Raw genomic sequence first — 17,857 nt, forward strand, 5'->3', positions numbered from 1 at the left:
AGGATTTTTGCATCGATGTTCATCAGTGAAGTTGGCTTGTAGATTTCTTTTTTTGTGGTATCTTCATCTGGTTTTGGTATCAGGGTGATGGTGGACTCATAGAATGAGTTTGGGAGTATCCCTTCCTCTGCAATTTTTAAAAATAGTTTCAGAAAGAGAGGTGTTAGCTCTTCTCTAATTGTTCAATAGAATTCACCTCCAAAGCCATCTGGTCCTGGACTTTTGTTTGTTCGAAGTTTTTAAATCACAGTTTCAATTTCAGTACTTGTGATTGGTCCATTCATCTTTTCTATTTCATCTTGGTTTAGTCTTGGAAGAGTGTACTTTTCTAAGAATTTGTCCATTTCTTCTAGGTTTTCCATTTTATTGGCATATAGTTGCATCTAGTAGTTTCTTATGATCTTTTGTATTTCTGTGATGTCTATTGTTACTTCTCCTTTTTCATTTCTTTTTTTTTTTTTAAGGGAATGATTTATTTTTATAATTTTCTATCACCATGCTGTAGAGGTATTCAATTTCAGTTAAATTCTAATATATTTTTTTGTCTCTTTTTTGTCTTTTGTCTCTTGTTGTTGTTGTTGTTGCTATTTCTTGGGCCGCTCCCGCGGCATATGGAGATTCCCAGGCTAGGGGTTGAATCGGAGCTGTAGCCACTGGCCTACGCCAGAGCCACAGCAACGGGGGATCCGAGCCGCGTCTGCAACCTACACCACAGCTCATGGCAACGCCGGATCGTTAACCCACTGAGCAAGGGCAGGGACCGAACCCGCAACCTCATGGTTCCTAGTCGAATTCGTTAACCACTGCGCCACGACGGGAACTCCTTCATTTCTAATTTTATTGATTTGTGGAGTTCCCATCATGGCTCAGTGGTTAACAAATCTGACTAGGAACGATGAGGTTGCGGGTTCGATCCCTGGCCTTGCTCAAGTGGGTTAAGGATCCTGTGTTGCTGTGGCTGTGGTGTAGGCTGGCAGCTACAGCTCTGATTAGACCCCTAGCCTGGGAACCTCCATATGCTGTGGGAGCGGCCCAAGAAAATGGCAGAGACAAAAAAAAAAAAAATGGTTAACATGATTTGAGTCTTCTCCTTTTTCTTCTTGATAAGCCTGGCTAAGGGTTTATCAATTTTGTTGATCTTTTCAAAGAACCAGCTTTGTATTTCATTGATCTTTTCTATGGTTTTCTTCATTTCTTTTTGATTGATTTCTGCTCTGATCTTTATGATTTCTTTCCTTCTACTAACTTTAGGTCTTGTCTGTTCTTCTCTCGCGACCTGCTTTAGATGTAAAGTGAGCTTGTTTATTTGAGCTTTTACTTGTTTCCTGAGATAGGCTTGTATTGCCATAAACTTTCTTCTTAGAACAGCTTTTGCTGCATCCCATAGGTTTTGGAGTGTCGTATCTTTGTTGTCATTTGCTTCTAGGTATTTTTAAATTTCCTCTTTGATTTCAGTGATCCATTGGTTGTTTAGCAGCATGTTGTTTAGTCTCCACATCTTTGTGTTTTATGCAGTTTTTTTCTTGTTGATTTCCAGTCATATAGTGTTGTGGTCAGAAAAGATGCTTGATATGATTTCAGTTTTCTTAAAGTTACCAAGGTTTGATTTGTTGCCCAGGATGTGATCAATCTTAGAAAATATTCCATGTGCATTTGAGAAGAATGTGTATTCTGTTGCTTTTGGATGGGATGTCCTATAAATATCTATTAAGTCCATCTGGTCTAAAGCTTCATTCAGGGCCTGTATTTCCTTGCTGATTTTCTGTCTGGATGATCTGTCCATTGCTGAAAGTGGAGTGTTAACATCCCCCACTATGCTTGTGTTCTTGTCGATTTGTCCTTTTAAGGTTGTTAGCAGTTTCCTTATATATTGTGGTGAACCTATGTTGGGTGCGTAGTTATTTAAAATTGTTATATCAATTTTCTTGGATTGATCCTTTGATCATTATGTAGTGTCCTTCCTTGTCTCCTAAAATATTCTTCATTTTAAAGTCTGTTTTGTCTGATATGAGTATTGCTACTCCAGCTTTCTTTAGATTTCTGTTTGCATGGACTATATTCTTCCATCCTCTCACTTTCAATTTGTATGTGTTCATAGACGTGAAGTGGGTCTCTTGAAGACAGCATTTATATGGGTCTTGTTGTTGTATCCATTCAACTAGTATATGTCTTTTGGTTGGGGCGTTTAGTCCATTAACATTTGAGGTAATTATTGATATGTATGTATGTATGTTCTTATTGCCATTTTATTAATTGCTTTGGATTTGTTTTTGTTGCTCTTTTTTCTTCCCTTCTTCTCTTGTTCTCTCATGGTTTGATGACTCTCTTTAGTGTTGTATTTGAGTTGATTTTTCTTATTTTTTTGTGTATCAATTGTAGGTTTTTGGTTTGTAGTTATTCTGAAGTTTTGATATAAGCGTCTGTATATATACAGGATTAAGTTGTTGGTCTCTTAATTGCAAGTTCATTTCCAGTGTCCTGCATTTGCACCCTCCTCTTCTCATGATTTCTGATTTTGGTGGCATGATTATGTGTGGATGATTTCATACCTTTACTGTATATATACCTTTAACTGGTGAGCCTTGTCATTTGTGGAATTTTTGTTTCTGGCTGTGGCCTTTTCTTTTCTGTCTGGAGAAGTTCCTTTAGTATTTGTTGTAAAGCTGATTTAGTGTTCCTGAATTCTCTTAGCTTTTGCTTAACTATAAAGCTTTTGATTTCTCCTTCAAATCTGAATGAGAGCCTTGCTGGGTAAAGTAATCTTGGTTGGAGTTTTTTTTCTTTCATCACATCAAGTGTTTCATGCCACTCCCTTCTGGCCTGAACAGTTTCTGCTGAAAAATCTGCCGATAACCTTATCAGGGTTCCCTTGTATCTTATTTGTTTCTTTTCCCTAGCTGCTTTCATTATTTTCTCTTTGTCTTTAATTCTGGTCAGTTTGATTAATATGTGTTGGCATATTTCACCTTGGGTTTATTTTATATGGTACTCGTTGCTCTTCCCAGATTTGAGTGAGTGGTTCCTTTCCCATGTTAGGGGAGTTTTCAGTTATTATCTCTTCGAATATTTTTTCTGTCCCTTTCTCTCTCTCTCTTCTCTTTCTGGCACCCCTATAATACAGATGTTGGTGTCCCAGAGTTCTCTGAGACTCTCTTCATTAGATTTCAATCTTTTTTCTCTTTTCTGTTCTGCATCCATAATTTCTACTAATCTGTCCTTTACCTCTCTTATTTGTTTCTTCTGCCTCCTATATTCTGCTGTTGGCTGCTTCTAATGAACTTTTTTTTTTTCCACTCAGGGTCAAATTGGAGCCACAGCCACAGCCACAGCCACGAGGGATCTGAGCCTCGTCTCCCACCTACACCATCCAAATCCTTAACCCACTGAGCGAGGCCAGGGATCAAATCCATGTCCTTGTGGATCCGAGTTGGGTTCATTAACTGTTGAGCCAGGAAGGGAACTCCCCTAATGAATTTTTATTTCAGTTACTGTATTTTGTATCTCTTCTTGTTTAAGTTTTACATCTTGTATGTCTTTGCTCAGTGTTTCCTGTGAGTTATCCATCTTTGCCTCCGGTTTATTTCCAATGTCTTGTATCATCTTCTGCTTCAACAGTCTAAAGTCTTTTTCCTGGAGGCTGAGAATCTTCCGATCACTTAGCTGTTTTTCTGGGTTTTTTTCTTTCTCCCTTATCTGAGTTATAGTTCTCTGTCTTTTCATTTTTATAGGTTTTTGGTGTGGTTACTTTTTTTTTTTGTCTTTTTGTCTTTTCTGGGGCTGCTCCTGTGGCATATGGAGGTTCCCAGGCTAGGGGTTGAATTGGAGCTGCAGCCGCCGGCCTATGCCAGGGTCACAGCAACGCAGGATCCGAGCCGCGTCTGCAGTCTACATGACAGCTCGTAGCAACGCTGGATCCTTAACCCACTGAACAAGGCCAGGGGTCGAACATGCAACCTCATGGTTCCTAGTCAGATTCATTAACCATTGTGCCATGATGAGAACTCCACTGTGGTGTCCTTTTTACAGATAATAGAGTTGTAGCCTCTCTTGCTTCTGGTGTCTGCCCCCCTTGTGGCTGAAGTTGGTATAGGGGCTTGCTGTAGGCTTCCTGATGGGAGGGACTGATGCATGCCCACTGGTAGGTGGAGCCGATTCCTATACCTCTGGTGGATGGGGCTTTGTCTCTGGGTGAGATTAAAGGTAGGTATGTGCCTGGGGTGTCTTTAGGCAGCCTGTTTGTTGATGGGTGCAGCTGTGATCCTACCTGGATTTTTGTTTGGCCTGAGGCTTCTCAGCACTGATGGGTGGGGCCAGATTTTCCCAATGTGGCCACCTCCAGAGAAAGGCACACTGCTGAATATTCCCAAGAGCTTTGCTTCCAATGCCCTTCCCTCACAACAAGCCACATTCACCCCCTGTATTCCCAGGAGGTCCTCCAATTACTGCAGTCAGGTCTGACCCAGATTCCTATGGAGACTTTGCTTTACCCTGGGACCCAGTGCACGTGAAGGTTTTAAGAATGGGGTCTCTGTTTCCCCCAGTCCTGTGGAGCTCCTGTGCACAAAGCCCCACTGGCCTTCAATGCCAGATGCTCTGGGGGCTCTTTCTCCCATTGCCAGATACCCACACGTGGGAGTTTGATGTGGGGCTCAGAACTCTCACTCCTGTATGTGAGTCTCTGTGAAACAGTTACTTTCCAGTCTGTGTAGCTTCCCACCCCAGAGGTATGGGGTTGCTTATATGGTGTAATTGCCCCTCCTACCTCTTTTTTTTTTTTTTTTTTTTTTTTTGCCATTTCTTGGGCCACTCCCACAGCGTATGGGTGGTTTCCAGGCTAGGGGTCTAATCGGAGCTGTAGCCACCAGCCTACGCCAGAGCCACAGCAACGCAGGATCCAAGCCTCATCTGCAACCTACACCACAGCTCACGGCAACGCCAGATCATTAACCCACTGAGCAAGGGCAGGGATCGAACCTGCAACCTCATGTTTCCTAGTTGGATTTGTTAACCACTGCACCACGACGGGAACTCCATGTCTTTTTTTTTTCTTTTTTTTTTTTTTTTTTTGCCTCCTATCTCTTGATGTGGCCTCTTTGTCTTCTGGAGTAGATTATCTTTTTGAAAGTTTACAGTCCATTTGGTTGAAGATTGCTCACCATTTTGTTGTAAATTTTGTTGTTTTTACGAGAGAAGTTGAGCTCCAGTCCTTCTTTTCCACTATCTTAATGCCATCCATCATTATATTCTTTATAGTTTTATCATGAATCATGTTATTTGGGTTGAATCCTGACATGTATTTTCTTTCATGACATTTCTTTTAGTTAACATTATGTTTGTTAGATTCATATGTTGCTTGTATGCAGCTGATGTGCACTTGCATAGCTGCACCTTTGTTTACTTGGTGTTTATTCTCTTTGGTCACTTTTGGTGCTATGTGGTTACTAAATATTTTAAAATAATCCTTGTATTCATTCAGTTGGTGTATGCCCTGTATAATATTTTATTGTGTGAATTTACTACAGTTTTCTTATCTATTCCACTGTTGATCACTATTTGAATGTTTTAGTTTTTTGGGTTTTTTTTGGAATTGTGAGCAATACTACATTGAGCATTCTTATAACATGTCTCCTATTATACATGCATGAGGGCACACACAGTCTCTAGGGCATATACCAAGGAATAGAATGCTGGGTGGCTTGGTACATACATAGCCAGATTTACTTGGAAATGTCAATATTGCCAAAATATTTGTATCAGTTTACACTCCCACCAGCCTCTTTCTTGCTTCACGTCCTTGACTACATTTGATACCATCTGGCATTAAATTTTTTGCCAATCCAGTGAGTGTGACATAATATTTTGTTATTGTGGTTTTTGTTTGCGTTCCCTGATTACTAAAGTTGTTTCTTTTTATAGCTTTATGAACTATGTTTTTCCTCTTCTGTAGAAATGCTGGTTCATGTCTTTTGCTCATTGGTCCTTTTTTTTTTTTTTTTTTTGTCTTTTTGGGACCGCACCCAAGGCATATGAAGTTTCCAGGCTAGGGTTCAAGTCAGAGTTGCAGCTGCTGGCCAATGCCATAGTCACAACAACGCAGATCTGAGGCGAGTCTGCAACCTACACTGCAGCTCACAGTAACACCAGGTCCTTTAACCCACTGAGTGAGGCCAGGGATCGAACTGGCATCCTCATAGATATTGGTGAGGTTCATTACAGCTAAGCCACAACAGGAACTCCCATTGGTCTTTTGAGTTTCTTTTTGTTACTGATTTATAGAAATTCTTTAATTATTATAGTTGTATGTGTTGAATACATGTTTTGAGTTTATATCTTATCTTTGTAATTTCTTAATGATTGTCTTTTGTTCAACAGAAGATCTTATTTTTAATGTAATTTCTATCTTTTCCTTAATGCTTTGTGCTTCCTGCATCTTAAGAAATCTTTCCCAGTGAAGAGGTCTTAAAGTCTCCTTTATCATCTTTTAAACGGTTTTCAACTTTGTCTTCCATGTTTAATTTTTTTTTAATCTGAATTTTTTAGTTAGGTTGGTTTAAGGTAGCGATTCAATTTCATTATATTTCACTGTGAATAAACAATAGTTCTTGTGTCATGTGAAATAGTCTCCCTTTTGTTACTAACATGCAAACTCAATCTGTCACACATCGTCTTCATTTATGTGTGATCTGTTTCTAATTTCTTTATTCTGTCCCATTAGTCTGTCTGTTGATTCTTGTGACAGAAACACATTATCTAAATTACAGCAGCTTTATTACAAGTCTACAGGTTGAGTGGTAAAAGCCCCATCCCCACTCTACCTTGTTCTTGTTCTTCAGGAATATTTTGGTTATTAAGGGCCTTTCGTTCTTTTATATAAAATTTTCTTTAATTATAGTAAAATATGTAAAATGTTTAACCTGCCATTTCAACGAGGTTAGTGTACAATTCAGTGGCATTGATTATATCCACAGTGTTGTACAATGGCACCACTATCTAATTCCAAAACTCTTTATTAGTCCCATCATCATGCAGTAACTCTCCCGCCCTCCTTCCCCCATTCCCTGGTAATGTCAAATATTTCTGTCTTTATGAATTTGCTTTTTTCTAGCTATTTCATATAAATGGAATCATATGGTATTTGTCCTTTTGGGTCTGGCTTATTTTACTTAGCATAATGCTTTCAGGGTTTAGCTATGTTGCAATATGTATCAGAACTTCATTTCTTTTTATGATAGCTAAGATTACACTGGGACACCTGAGTTATTGCCACCTTTTGTGTATTGTGAATAATGCTGATATGAATCTTGGCATCCAAGTATCTGACCCTGTATTTTCAATTTTTTTCAGTACCTAGGAGTGGAATTGCTGGGTCATAGGGTTATTTTACATTTAAATTTTAGAGGAACTGCTAAATCTTTTCCCACAGTGCTTCCTTATTTACATAAACTTTATAATTAGAATTAGACTGTCAAGTAAAGTTCCCTATTAGGATTTTATGTTACTGTACTCAATCTTTTGATTATTTGAAGGTGATAGACATGTTATAAAGTTGAGACTTCTAATCCAAATGTATAATATATCTCTGTATTTGGGGCTTTTTGATGTCTTTCAATAAAGTTTTTTTTTTTTTTTTTTAATCTTTTTGCCATTTCTTGGGTCACTCCCACAGCATATGGAATTTCCCAGGCTAGGGGTCGAATCGGAGCTGTAGCCACCGGCCTACACCAGAGCCACAGCAACGCAGGATCCAAGCCTCATCTGCGACCTACACCACAGCTCACGGCAACTCTGGATCCTTAACCCACTGAGCAAGGCCAGGGATAGAACCTGCAACCTCATGGTTCCTAGTCGGATTCGCTAACCACTGAGCCACGACGGGAACTCCTGATGTCTTTCAGTAAAGTTTTATAAGTATCTTCATAGGCAATCTTATACATCTTTTGTTGTATTTATTCTTAGCTTCTTTGTATTTTTACTGTTAACTTTTTAAAAACTAAACTTCCTTCCTTCCTTCCTTCCTTCCTTCCTTCCTTTCTTTCTTTCTTCTTTCTTTCTTTTTCTTTCTTTCTTTTTCTTTTACTTTTTAGGACTGCACCTGCAGCATGTGGAAGTTCCTGAACTAGGGGTCAAATTGGAGCACTAATTCTCATAATTCATCTGTTAATTATATTTTTATTTTCTATGTAGAATCATATAATCTATAGATGATGACAGTTTTGTTTCTTCCATCCAAATCTTTATTCTTTTTTATTTCATTTTCTTTGCTACACTAGTGGACCTGAAGTCCAGTGTTAATTTGAAGACTTTTTTTCTTGCTCCTAATATCAGAGGGATTATTTTCAACTGTTAACCATTAAGTTTGATGTTTGCTCTAAAGTTTTGTTTGTTTGTTTGTATATGACCTTTTGCAAATTAAGGAAGTTCCCTTCTTTTTTTCTTTGTCTTTTTAGGGCTGCATCTGCAGCATATGGAAGTTCTCAGGCTAGGGGTCGAATGGGAGCTGCAACTGCTGACCTACACCACAGCCACAGCAACACAGGATCCGATCTGTGTCTGTGACCTGTGCCACAGCTCACAGCAATGCTGGATACTTAGCACACTGAGTGAGGCCAGAGATCCAACTGGAGTCTTCATGTTGGGTTTGTTACCTCCAAGCCACAATGGGAACTCCAAGGACATTCACTTCTATTTGATATTCAGTGAATGAATGTTGAATATTAGAGGGTGATGTTTTTGTATTATACACTAAAATAATCTATTTGTTCCCCTTTAATCTCTTAATGTGATGATTTACTCAAATAATTTTGGGAGTTCCCACTGTGGTGCTACAGAATTAGCGACATCTTTGCAGCACCAGGACACAGGTTTGATCCCTGGCCTGGCACAGTGGGTTAAAAAATCTGGCCACAGCTGCACCTGTGGACTCAGATCTGATTCCTGGCCCAGGAATTCCATATGCCATGGGGTGGCCAAAAAAAGAAAAAAAGAAGAAACCTAATTTTATGTTAAGCCAATTTTTTATTTATTGGATTAAGCACAAGTTAGTATATTACCTCTTTAAAAATACATCACTGGATCCTGTTGGTTAATTACTTTCTAAGGAATTTTACGTCTCTGTTCCTAAGTGAACTGGGCAGTATTCCTTCATCTATATTCTGCAATATTTTTTTTTTTTTGAAGATTGAATTGTTTGTTCTTTGAATGTTTGGAAGAACTCATCGTTAAAGCCATATGGGCCTGGTACTTTGTGGGGGAGGCAGAGGTTAAACCTCTGATTTGGTCTGTTTAAAGATAGGGGATTTTTCATATTTTCCATCTTTTCTAGAGTCAGTTTTCCTCCTACCTCCAGCCCCTCTATCCATTTCATTTAGGTTTTAAAATTTATTGGCATAGGGAGTTCCTGTTGTGGCGCAGCAGTAGCAAATTCGACTAGTATCCATGAGGATGTGGGTTTAATCCATATCTTCGCTCAGTGGGTTGGGGATCTGGTGTTGCTGTGAGCTCTGGTGGTGTAGATCACAGATGGGGCTCGGATCCGTGTGGCTGTGGCTGTGGCCAACAGCTGTAGCTCCAATTCAACCCCTAGCCTGGGAACTTCCATATGCTGCAGGGGCAGTCCTAAAAGGCCAAAAAAAAAAAAAAAAATTGGCATAAACTCAGGTTGTTCATAATATTGTTAAGTAGCTACACATATGGCCCTCTTTCCATTCCTAAAATTGTCAAATGATGCCTTCCTTTCCTTACCCCTCTGCCACCTTGAATAGTCTTGTCAGGTTTATCAGCCTTCAGAAACACCAACTTTTGACTTACATTTTACTTGATTCTTTCTGTTCTATTTTAAAATTTTTCATTATCTGCTCCTTTTTATTGTGTTGTTAATTCTTGAATTTTTGAAGTTGGATGCCCAAGTTATTCTTTTTGAGACTTTTTAATTCTTTATTGTATGTAAGGCTATACATTTTTCTTCTAAGTACCTTTTTAGCTGTATTCCTCAAGTTTTGATAAGAAGTATTTTGTCATTTACAGTTCTGTTATTTTATACTTTCCATTATTTATTATTTGACCCATACATTGTTTAGGAAAATATGTTAAATTTCTAACAATATGCTATTTTTATAGTTAGCTTTCTGTTATTGATTTCTAATTGAATTGTGTTACACCAGGGAGAATGTGGTCTGTATCTATATGATAACTGTGCTTTGGGTTATGTTGAGGCTTGCTTTAAAGACTAGCATGTGATCAATTTTCAAAACTATACACTTTGTTCTCATAAAGAGTGTATAATCTAATTATATGTTATATATAATATCATGGGAGTATTTTGTATGTTTCCATTTTATCAGTCTTCCTAATTGTATTGTTCACATCTCCTGTTTCCTTTTTTATTATTTTATTTCCTGTTCTATCAATTACTGTAATCAAAAACTCTCTAAGTGTAGATTTCTTTTTCTTTTCTTTTTCCTTTTTTTTGGGGTGGGGGGCTGCTCCATGGCCCATGGAAGTTCCTGGCCCAGGGATCGAACCTGTATCATGGCAGCAAACGAAGCCACTTCAGTGATGACGCCAGATCCTTATCCCACTGTGCCACAAGACAACTCCAAGCTTAGACTTTTTTTATGTTTAAATTTACCCACACACTTACCAATATCTTGTCATACTATTGCTTGTTGCATTTCAGATGTTTAATTTTGATCATTTTTCTTTTGCCTGAAGTACTACATCTATTACAATTTCTTAAAGTGATTGTCTTGTTGTTGCCAGCTGTCTAAATTTTTGTTAGAAAATTTCTTTACTTTACTTTGATTTTTAAAAGGTATTTTTCCTGGGTATAGAATTCTAGGTTGACAGTTACTTTCTTTAAACACATTGGCTAATATTATTTAGTCTTGCTCATAAGGAGTCAGTTGTTAGTTGCTGTTCATTTGAAGGTGATCTATATTTGGCAGTTTATAAGAATGTGTCTTTTTCTTTGATACACAGTTGAACTGTGATGTATCTAGGTATGGATTTCTGTTTATTTATCCTGCTTGGAACTTGTTAGGACTTCCTAGATCTCAGGATTGATGATTGTCAACAAATTTGCAAAACTCTCAGGCTTTTCTCTTCAAATATTGCCTCTTTCTCATTCTATTTTATCCTAATGTAATTCTAATTAGATCTAGTTCTTCTCTCTTTTCCTTGATGTCTCAACTTTTTTAATATAGTCTGTATCTCTGTATTTCTGGATGAATCAGTTCACTAATTTTCTTTTTTAGGCTGACGTTAACAAGAACAATTTCAGTGGAATGAGTCTAGACTGATTTGTGTGGATTGGTGAGGTGATGAGAGGTGAAGCAATGGAGACTTCTATAGTTAACTCAGTATGGAAGTTTTGTTGTAAAGGGAGCAAAGAAAAAAGAAGAGTTATGAAAGAGTTGTTGGTTTTTCTATAAGATGAGTAATATTAAGGCATGTTAAATATCAACAGAAATGATCTAGAGTTGGAAAACATGATGTAGAAAAGAAAGGAGAATTTAGGAGAGAAATCGGTGAGAAAGTAAGAAGCAACTACATCCCGATTGTTAGTACTGTGCTTTATTTGTGTTTTTTTAATACCACCTTTAAGGATTAGTGAAACAGGCTTTTCCTTTTAATCATGAAGTGAGCATGCATTCAGTTTAACAGGTATTATTCATGTACCCATTCACTCACATTCATGTACCCATTCATTCACAAATATTCTGTTAGTTTTTTATGTGCAAGTCACCGTGCTAGATTTTGGGAACAGAATTACTACAAAATAAACATGATCTGTGTATTATGAAGCTTGTGCCATGTGGTGGTGGTAGGTAGGTATGATACAGACAATGGACTTGGAAGGGGAAGTACAGGACTTAAAAGATCATTTAACAGTGACATTGGGGAGTTCCTGCTGTGGCACAGTGGGTTAAGAATCCAACTCTAGTGGCTTTGGTCTCTGTGGAGGTACAGGTTTGATCCCTGGTGTAGTGAGTTAAAAGATGTGGCGCTACTGTGGCTGCAGCGTAGGTCACAGCTGTAGCTTGGATTCAGTCCCTGGCCTGGGAATGTCCATATGCTGAGAGTGCAGCCATTTTAAAAAATTAAAAAAATAAAACAAACGAACAGTGACCTTAATCATTTAACCTTATTCTGCAAACTTAGAGAAGAATTTAAGGTGATTCTCAAAGAATGAGTAATTAATTAGGCAAGTTATGGGAGAGCATTCCAGGAAGTGAGAAGATCATAGAACACAGTCCTATTGCAGAAGGGAACTTGCATGGGTTTAGAAACTGAAAGAAGACTGGAGTGTAATGAAAAGGCGAGAACTTTGGAGGGTTAGCAGGTACTATATAGCACAGAACCATAAGGATTTTAGACTATCCTGAGAGCAATAGGGAAGAATTGAAGGGAATTCCCTTGGAATTAGTAAAATGGTTTTCTCCTTTGTGTGTGTGTGTGTGTGTGTGTGTGTGTGTGTGAAAGAGAGAGAGAAGAGAAAGACAGAGATAGACCTTGTATTTAAAAGCTTTTTAAAATTTAGTATAGCATTGAGAAAATTAGCCACATCTACTTAGCATGTTAATAATTTATGCATGATAGTCTTAGAAATCTTTAAATTGACATCTTTTACATCTAGCTATTTTTTATTTTATAGATTCTAAGTAATCATGACAAATTTATGTAAGGACTTGTATAATCCCTAAGTTTTTAAACTTCACATAAAAGCAATTATTATTCTAGGCTATACTTCTCCTTTCATCATACATATTAGAATTCTATGTACATTATTTGCTTCTTTAGAGATTATTCAGATTCTGAGTTGTCATTTTGATTAGCTAAATTTATCTTGATCTTTAGAGTCTATATTTAATGAACATCTAACACTATGACTTGCACATAGTAGGCACTCAAAAAATATATTCAGTGAATCAAGGTATATGACATGGTATTTTTTTTCATATTTAGGTTTTTTTTTTTCCATTATAGTTGATTTATATTGTTCTGTCAATTTCTGCTGAACAGCAAAGTGACCCAGTCATACATACATATATATGACACAGTAGTCTTAATTACATTTCATAAAAATTTCCTTTCTTAATTCCTCCCCTTCACCCAAAATGTATTGCCCTTTTTTGATACTCCTTTTCTTCCTGGCTTCATAGTCTTCAATATTCTGTTGTAATGTTATTGTTTTGCTATTTTACACTTACTTGAAATCCCTTTGTAAGTTTTAACTGCTCCGAGTCTTTTCTTGAGACCCGCGTACTTGCTATTTTGAATTATAAACCCTTATTGTTTACCCATTTTCTCTTACAAAATGTTTTTCTTCCCTTTCTCTTTTGATGTGTCTTAATTTCTGTTGAAAAAAAATCTTTGAGGCTGTTTATGGTTTTGTGTCTTATACTGTTTCCGTTGCAGTTTTCCCATCCTGAGGAACTATTTGTTGTTACATGTTAATTAATAAACATAATTTTATGTATTCTATGTTTTTAGTCTATTGAAGACAATGAAGTATATTTGCCTAATGATGAGATTTGGACCTATGATATTGATAGTGGGTTGTGGTAAGTAATTTTAAATTGCAGAATGTGTTGTAAATGTTGCTATAGACTATAGAGAATTTGAGGCCATACTTAGAACATACCACAGCATTATATTGTCTCCCTTTCATTTTCTTTCACTGCTTTATTCTCTCTGGCTCTTTTCCCAACTCTCTTCCCCTCTCCATTCTTTGCCCATTACCGTTTCTCTCAAGACTAGGCCTGTCTCTGAAGACTTTGCTTTGTTGTACTGGTGTACAGTTCTGGTGATGTGAAGATTTTGTAACTTTTTCTTTCCAGTATGTTGAGAAATCTTTACCGTGGATCTTCTTACAGTTTTTACAGTATTGACTACCATTACATTTTCATTGTAATTGTCCATGAGAATTTTCATTGAAAAACATGCTCATGGAGTTCAAAGGGAATTTTAATTTGCCTTTCTGGAAAGTTATGGAATTCTATGTTATTCTTGCTGCAGGACAATGCACCTCATGGAAGGAGAACTCCCAACCTCCATGTCAGGAAGTTGCGGTGCTTGTATTAATGGAAAGCTGTATGTTTTTGGAGGATATGATGACAAAGGATACAGCAACCGAGTAATATTTTTTTTTTCAATTCAAGAGTGCAGAAAAATGTAACATTTAATGTGTCACTTCATCTCACAAGTCTACAAGTGTTTTAAAAAGAAGACAGGTAGAAAAGCTTGAGTTTATGATGATAAGGTTTTAAAGATGGAGTGAAAATGCAGCCGTCATGTGCCTCTCTTCTGCCTGTCTTTATGTTTCAGGATTAACTGTGTACTTAGTTGGTATCCATAGGGCATGAGCATGTTGGGAAAAGATCCATTTCATTATGTTTCATGTGTCATTTTTCCTTCTAAAACATAGTCCCACTTTTTTTTTTAACTCTGCAGTTGAAATTTTTACCTTTTAAAAAGAAAAAAAGTATTATTAATTTTTAAATTACATACCCCTTTGAGATATATTTAATTCTCCACTGCTCTGTCTGCTAATGGTGTTCTCCTCTTTTAAAAGCTTTATTTTGTTAATTTGAGAACAAGAGATGGAACCTACATTTGGGAAAAAATCACCAACTTTGAAGGTCAGCCACCCACACCACGTGATAAACTTTCCTGCTGGGTATATAAGGACAGGTAATGCAGCAAAATCATTTCATTATCTGCATTCAAGTAAGGATTATAGCTTGTGACTAAAATAGAGAAAACTTGGTATTTTCTGGTGCCTCAGCAGGTTAAGGATTCAGCATTGTCACTGCTGTGGCTTAGGTGCAGCTGGGGCTTGGGTTCCATCCTTGGTCTGGGTACTTCCCATGCTGTGGGTGTGGCCAAAAAGAAAGAAAGAGAGAAAAAATAGAGAAAACTGGACAATCTGATTTTTTTTCTGAGATACAGTTACACACTTGTTTTGATGCTGATGGTAAGGGCAGTTTTGAACCCTGGATAAGAGCCAGGTCATAAAATAAACATGGTGGAAGCAACCATTTGGATTTTTAAAAATTAATTACTTTATTGTTTAATTTTCTGAATAGTTAATAAAGTCACATGGTTCAAAAGTCAAAACCATATTAAAAAGTATGTAATGAAAATTCTGGCTCCTGGAGTTCCCATCGTGGTGCAGTGGTTAACGAATCCGACTAGAAACCACGAGGTTGCATGTTCGATCCCTGGCCTTACTCAGTGGGTTAAGGATCTGGCATTGCCATGAGCTGTGGTGTAGGTTGCAGATTCGGCTCAGATCCCACATTGCTGTGGCTGTGGTGAAGGCCGGTGGCTACAGCACTGATTTGACCCCTAGCCTGGGAACCTCCATGTGCTGTGGGAGCAGCCCTAGAAAAGACAAAAAAAAAAAAAAAAAAAAAAAAAAAAAGAGAAAATTCTGGCTCCTACTCCTGTCCCCATCTACACCCCCCAATGCACAAAAAATTGCTGGTTTTATTAATATCTATTGTTCTGATGGCAGTGGTTCTTAAACTTGTATGCCATAGGAATTATCTGGGAAACTTTTAAAAAACCTCTGAAGCCCAGGTGATAAACCAGAGTAATTAAATTACAATCACTTGGGATATGATTTTTTTAAGCTCCTCAGCGTCCACAATGCAGACAAGTTTGGGAACAACTGTTGTGATACATTATCTAAATACAAGCAAGTATATATGTTTGTATGTATGCATGTAGTGCTTTTTTTCTGCTGCTTCTTTACATGAATCTCAGTGCACTCTGTACAATATTCTGTACCCTGCTGCTTCTTTTAGTCAACAACAATAAATGCAGAACTTTTATCATTTTGTATTTCTAGTTAGATTTGCTTTTTTTTTTGGTTTTTTGTTTTTTAACAGGTGCATAGTATTCTTCTTTATAGACATACCAAAGTTTTTTTATTCTTTCTCCTAAAAATGAAACAACACTGGATTATTTTAATTCCTTTGCTATTGCAAACTATACTTTCATGAATATCTTTGTGTCTTATGTATCTTTTGATATACATATGATCACAGATCTATTCCAGGATTTCATTTCTGAGTCAAAGGGTAATACATTTATAATTGTGATAAATGTTTATTTTGCTAGGGCTGCTGTAATAAAATTCTATAAACTGAGTGACTTAATATAAATGTATTATCTCATAATTCTGGAGGCTACAAGTCTGAGATCAGTGTGTCAACAGGGTTGGTTCATTCTCTGGGTTTTGGAGAAAAACCTATCTTACACCTCTCCCCTAGCTTCCAGTAATTTGTTGGCAATCTTTGGTGTGTAGAAGCATCACTCTGATTTCTGTCTTCATGGTCGCATAGTATTCTCTCTGTGTGTGCTTGTCAGTTTCCAAATTTTCCTTTTTGTAAGAGCACCAGTCATATTAGATAAGGGCCAACTCTAATGCCTTCCTTTTAACTTGATTGTCTCTATAAACCTGTCTCTAAATAAGGTTACATTCTAAGAAACAGGGGATTAAGACTTCAACATGTGAATGGAAGGGGACACAGTTCAATCCATGGCATTACATTTTTCCAACTCCTGTAAAAAAAGATGTGCTGTTTTGCATTGTCAACAATGGAGTGCCTCTTTCTTCACAGCCTTGCCAAGAGTTTGCTTACAAACTTAGGGTTTTTTTCCTTAACATTGATAAATAAGACATGATGTCTCAGTTGTATTTTAATTTTTCATACATTTAGTGACATTTTTTTTTTTGGCTGCATCCGCTGAATTTGGGAATTCCTGAGCCTGGGATCAAACCTGAGCCACAGCAGTTACCTGAGCTGCTGCAGTGACAAGACGGGATTCCTAATTTGCTGTGACTAAAGCAAACTCCTCCATTGTATATTCTTTTTTTTTTTTTTTTTTTTTTTTTTGTCTTTTTTGCCGTTTCTTGAGTCGCTCCTGCGGCATATGGAGGTTCCCAGGCTAGGGGTCGAATTGGAGCTGTAGCTGCCAGTCTACACCAGAGCCACAGCAACGTGGGATCTGAGCCGCGTCTTCGACCTACACCACAGCTCACAGCAACGCCGGATCGTTAACCCACTGAGCAAGGGCAGGGATCGAACCCGCAACTTCATGGTTCCTACTCGGATTCTTTAACCACTGCAGCACGACGGGAACTCCCCTCCATAGTATATTCTTTGTCTTTTAGGGCCATCCCCAGGGCATAAAGAAGTTGCCAAGCTAGGGGTCAAATCAAGCTGTAGCTGCCAGCCTACAGTACAGCCGCAGCAACACCAAATCCTTTAACCCACTGAGGGAGGCTAGGGATCAAACCCATGTCCTCATGGATACTAGCCAGGTTGGTTTTCCACTGAGCCAAAACAGGAACTCCTCCACTGTATAGTCTTATTGTAGATTAATTGAATATTTGTGCATGGGTTTCTCTCTTGACTCTATATTCTGTTTCATTGATCTATGTGTTGATTTTTGTGCCAAAACCACACTGGTTTTATTATTTTTATTTTTATTTATTTTTTTGGTCTTTTTTTGTCTTTTCTAGGGCTGCTCCTGTGACATGTGGAGGTTCCGAGGCCAGGGTCGAATCGGAGCTGTAGCTGCTGGCCTACACCAGAGCCACAGCAATGAGGGATCCGAGCCGCGTCTGCAACCTACACCACAGCTCACGGCAACACCAGATCCTTAACCTACTGAGCAAGGCCAGGGATTGAACACACAACCTCATGGTTCCTAGTTGGATTCGTTGACCACTGAGCCATGACGGGAACTCCTGGTTTTATTATTATAGCTTCGTAGTATAGTTTGAAACCAGGGACTGTGATAGTTCTAGTTTTGTTTTTCTTTCTCAAGACTGATTAGGCTGTTT

The 17,857-nt window shown here is 37.8% G+C and overlaps 1 protein-coding gene across 7 annotated transcripts in view; it reads left to right on the forward strand.

Annotated features, from left to right (window-relative positions):
• The window catches only part of KLHDC1 (kelch domain containing 1), a 65,335-nt gene that overhangs the window by 12,469 nt on the left and 35,009 nt on the right, over positions 1–17,857 (forward strand). For 6 of the 7 annotated variants that reach the window (XM_021101403.1, XM_021101387.1, XM_021101396.1 and 3 more), the window contains exons 2-4: positions 13,492–13,562; positions 14,017–14,134; positions 14,573–14,691. In XM_021101403.1, coding sequence (XP_020957062.1) covers positions 13,492–13,562; positions 14,017–14,134; positions 14,573–14,691 — 308 coding nt within the window. Of the gene's footprint in view, positions 1–9,565; positions 12,341–13,491; positions 13,563–14,016; positions 14,135–14,572; positions 14,692–17,857 lie in introns of those variants that run through there. The other variant, XM_021101392.1, reaches the window with a different exon arrangement.

Source organism: Sus scrofa, chromosome 1, assembly GCF_000003025.6.
Source record: "Sus scrofa isolate TJ Tabasco breed Duroc chromosome 1, Sscrofa11.1, whole genome shotgun sequence".
NCBI lineage: Eukaryota > Metazoa > Chordata > Mammalia > Artiodactyla > Suidae > Sus > Sus scrofa.